The following is a 3778-nucleotide window of genomic DNA, read 5'->3' on the forward strand; positions in this document are numbered from 1 at the left end:
CTAACGTAAATTTGTAATTTAAGGGCATTTTTTGCACTTTTTAAGGGCATTAATTGAGATTTTTTAGGTCATCAGAACCCGGGCTCTAATCATAACAATAATGAAAAATCATTTTATATGTCAGTATTTTGATACTACTTAAAATTAAGATGGAGTGATAATATTTGTTCGAGTTAAGTAACATCTCTGAAGAAATGCAACTACTTTTATTTTATTTTATATCCGTCGTTGAACAGCCGATCCAATTTTTGGGTTTATGACTACTAATATGTTCACCTCCGTAGCCTTGTCATTCTGTTATAATTATTGCATAGACGAGGAAGCTTCTAGGTCAGTACCCCCAGAGGTATTGATTTGTTATGGAAACATGGAGGACTTTGTGACTCGACAGATTTAACGTGCATCAGTCACCATTTACTACACGGGAAGTCTTCGGCCGTCGGGGATCGAAGTTTCATAATAAAGTTTTTAAAAATATATTTAAATTCACGAGAGATAAAAAAGAACAGATTTGAACTCTTATAATAGCTTTTTCATTGAGTCGCACTATCTCTAGTTTTTTTTCAATTAGTATTCCGTCTTTCCATATTTCAATTACTATTTCCTGTAGTTTAGTATTCCAACACACACTGTGTTTTTGTGGAAAATATCACCTTTTTAAAAAAAAAAAAAAAAAAGAAGAAGATTTGCTCAGCTCTAAGGTTTAAATATATGTATATATATACATATATTTTGATCGTTAATTTTTAAATTTTTCAGTTGTTGATCTTCTATGTTCTCTGCCAAAAGCTATCAAAACTGGAATAATTGAGCCGCTCAAAGAACGTAAGCATTTTTCAATAATTATTATATTTTTTTTTTTTGTAATTTATATAGAATGAGCAATTTTGTCTGTTATTTAAAGAAACCTGCCTATTATATAAATAATAATAAGAATATTATGCTGAATTTTAATGCTTATTTGAAAAACTAGTGGATGTAGGAATATTTTTTTTGTTTTTTTTTGTTTAGATATTTTGAGATTAAAATTGCTTCGTTTTCATGTGATGAGAGAAAAGCTTAATATTCCTGTTAGAAGAGGTGACGTCATATTTGGCGATCGAAACCATTCTGGCTTTGAAATAAACTTCAAAATATAATTCATACAATAGATCGTTTACGATACAGATATTCATTACGATTTATACGATGTTCAATCTCTGGCCAATTTATTGGAGATTCTATGTAAGATCTTAATTATCAGGTGATACTAATACAGCCGTATTGTTTTTACGCAACTGAAACCGGTTTGCACTTGTTTACGTTCGTCTATCAATGGGTTAAATTAGACACGATACATAATATAAATTCGACGATTCGATGAATTAAACGATATATTATGATATATATATATTCTATATTTATATAATATGTTATATTTATTAATATATTATATGATTTATATAATATACTATATTTATATGATATGTTATACGATATATTATATAAATATAGAATATAAATATTATAGCAGGTATTATATTAGTATATTATAGCAATTAGGCCAAATTATTAGACTCACTTGCGTTTTTTTATTAGACTCACTTGCAATACTTTTATATTTAAACATACATGTATAAGGTTTTTATTCAGGAGATTTTTTATGCACTTGACGTATTGAATTACAATATTAACCAATTGACAGACGAGCGTAAATAGGTGCAAACGGTCACATAAAGAACAATAAAGCTGTATCACCTGATAGTTAAGATTTTACATAGAATCTTTACAGTGCGTCTCATAATTTGGCCCCAGGGACTGTATATATTGAAAATAAACTTCAAAATATAATTAATGAGTCAAATGTAATACAACATATTTATTTTTTTTCAATATTTANAAAATCTTATGAGGAAAAAAATGTTTTTTTAAAAAAAATGGCGGGAAAATGTATCGAATTTCGTTCCGGTTTTTTGGTTTTCCGGATAACGGGTTCTGTACTGTATAATTCATACAATAGATAGTTTACGATACAGATATTCATTACGATTTATACGATGTTCAGTCTCCGGCCAATTTATTGGAGATTCTATGTAAGATCTTAATTATCACGTGATACAGCATTTACCCCTGTTTACGTTCGTCTATCAATGGGTTAAATTAGATAAGATATATAATATAAATTCGACGATAGGATGAATTAAACGATATATTATGATATATATATATATTCTATATTTATATAATATGTTATATTTATTAATATATTATATGATTTATATAATATACTATATTTATATGATATGTTATACGATATATTATATAAATATAGAATATAAATATTATAGCAGGTATTATATTAGTATATTATAACAATTAGACCAAATTATTAGACTCACTTGCAATACTTTTATATTTAAAATACATGTATAAGGTTTTTTATTCAGGAGATTGTTTATGCACTTGACGTATTGAATTACAATATTAACCAATTGACAGACGAACGCAAATAGGTGCAAACGGTCACATAAAGAACAATAAAGCTGTATCACCTGATAGTTAAGATTTTACATAGAATCTTTACAGTGCGTCTCATAATTTGGCCAGAGACTGTATAGATTGAAAATAAACTTCAAAATATAATTAATGAGTCAAATGTAATACAACATATTTATTTTTTTTTCAATATTTAGTTAGGATAAATATTTACTTTTTTTGTGATGAATTCAAGAAGGATATAGAAAATCATAATCAGTGACATTTTATGATACAAATAATCGTTGTTAAGTATTATTATGAATCGATCACACATATTCCAAAAAATACTTTTTTGTTATGCATACTGTGCGGCATCCATTTTTTTATAATATTACCTTCACTAAAGTTTTTTTTTAAAGGTTAATTGGCAATTGAAATGTTTAAAAACGAAAATGCTATTTCTCGTTGTTCGTAGACTTTGTAACATTTTTAAAGCTGTCTTTTAAACCTTTTTCGCTTTCAAATCCTGATCTACCCTAAACTATACAACAATCATTTATTTTTATACAACAATAATAACCTATAGCATCAGACTTGGCAGAATAGTCAAAAGTCAAGGAATCAAACAATTTAAATGAGTGCGCCATTTGGAAGGTTGTGGATAAAGCGTGATCTATATTTCCTTTAACTTTACAAAAATTTCTAATTTAACTCACATTTTCCAAACTGCCGTTCATTTCAATTCTTAAAGTAACTATTAGTAGTTTTTGTTTGATTAATTGGCTAGATTACTTATTTAAACAAATTATTAAATTAAATTGTTTACTTCACTCTATCCAAGTGGGCAGGCAAAACTATTGGACAATATTGACTTGATATAAAAAATTGAATTTAAAAAGAATTATGATAATAAAAAGAGGAAAGCGTCTAGAAATGCTTCTTTACAGGATTTCTCTCTTAGTTAAATCTCTTAGTTAGCTAATATAAGAGTCATTTAGCTGATTTAACGCTAAACATACCAACACTTAATCCATACCTATTTCTACCATAGACGGTCGGACTCTAATGTTTCTTGATTGAATGTAGGAAATACGGATGTTGGGAAGGAAATTAACTAAAATTATAATCAAACAAAATTATATGCGCCAATTTTTGAAATTATACTTCTTATGCGACTTCCAACAAGGTTGCGTTAAACGTTTAACGCTACATTTTTATTGGCCGGGAAATCACGTGGTAGGATCCAGTTTTCCCTCATTCATTTCCATATTGTTTTGGTTCTCACTAGCATAAAAATAATAAAAGTCATAAAAGTATTGTT

The 3778-nt window shown here is 27.6% G+C and overlaps 1 protein-coding gene across 2 annotated transcripts in view; it reads left to right on the forward strand.

Annotated features, from left to right (window-relative positions):
* The window catches only part of LOC107452575 (DC-STAMP domain-containing protein 2), a 44991-nt gene that overhangs the window by 14972 nt on the left and 26241 nt on the right, over nt 1-3778 (forward strand). For both annotated transcript variants that reach the window (XM_071178022.1, XM_043052394.2), the window contains one exon: nt 760-825. In XM_071178022.1, coding sequence (XP_071034123.1) covers nt 760-825 — 66 coding nt within the window. The remainder of the gene's footprint in view (nt 1-759; nt 826-3778) is intronic.

The sequence above is a fragment of the Parasteatoda tepidariorum genome, chromosome 2, assembly GCF_043381705.1.
Source record: "Parasteatoda tepidariorum isolate YZ-2023 chromosome 2, CAS_Ptep_4.0, whole genome shotgun sequence".
NCBI lineage: Eukaryota > Metazoa > Arthropoda > Arachnida > Araneae > Theridiidae > Parasteatoda > Parasteatoda tepidariorum.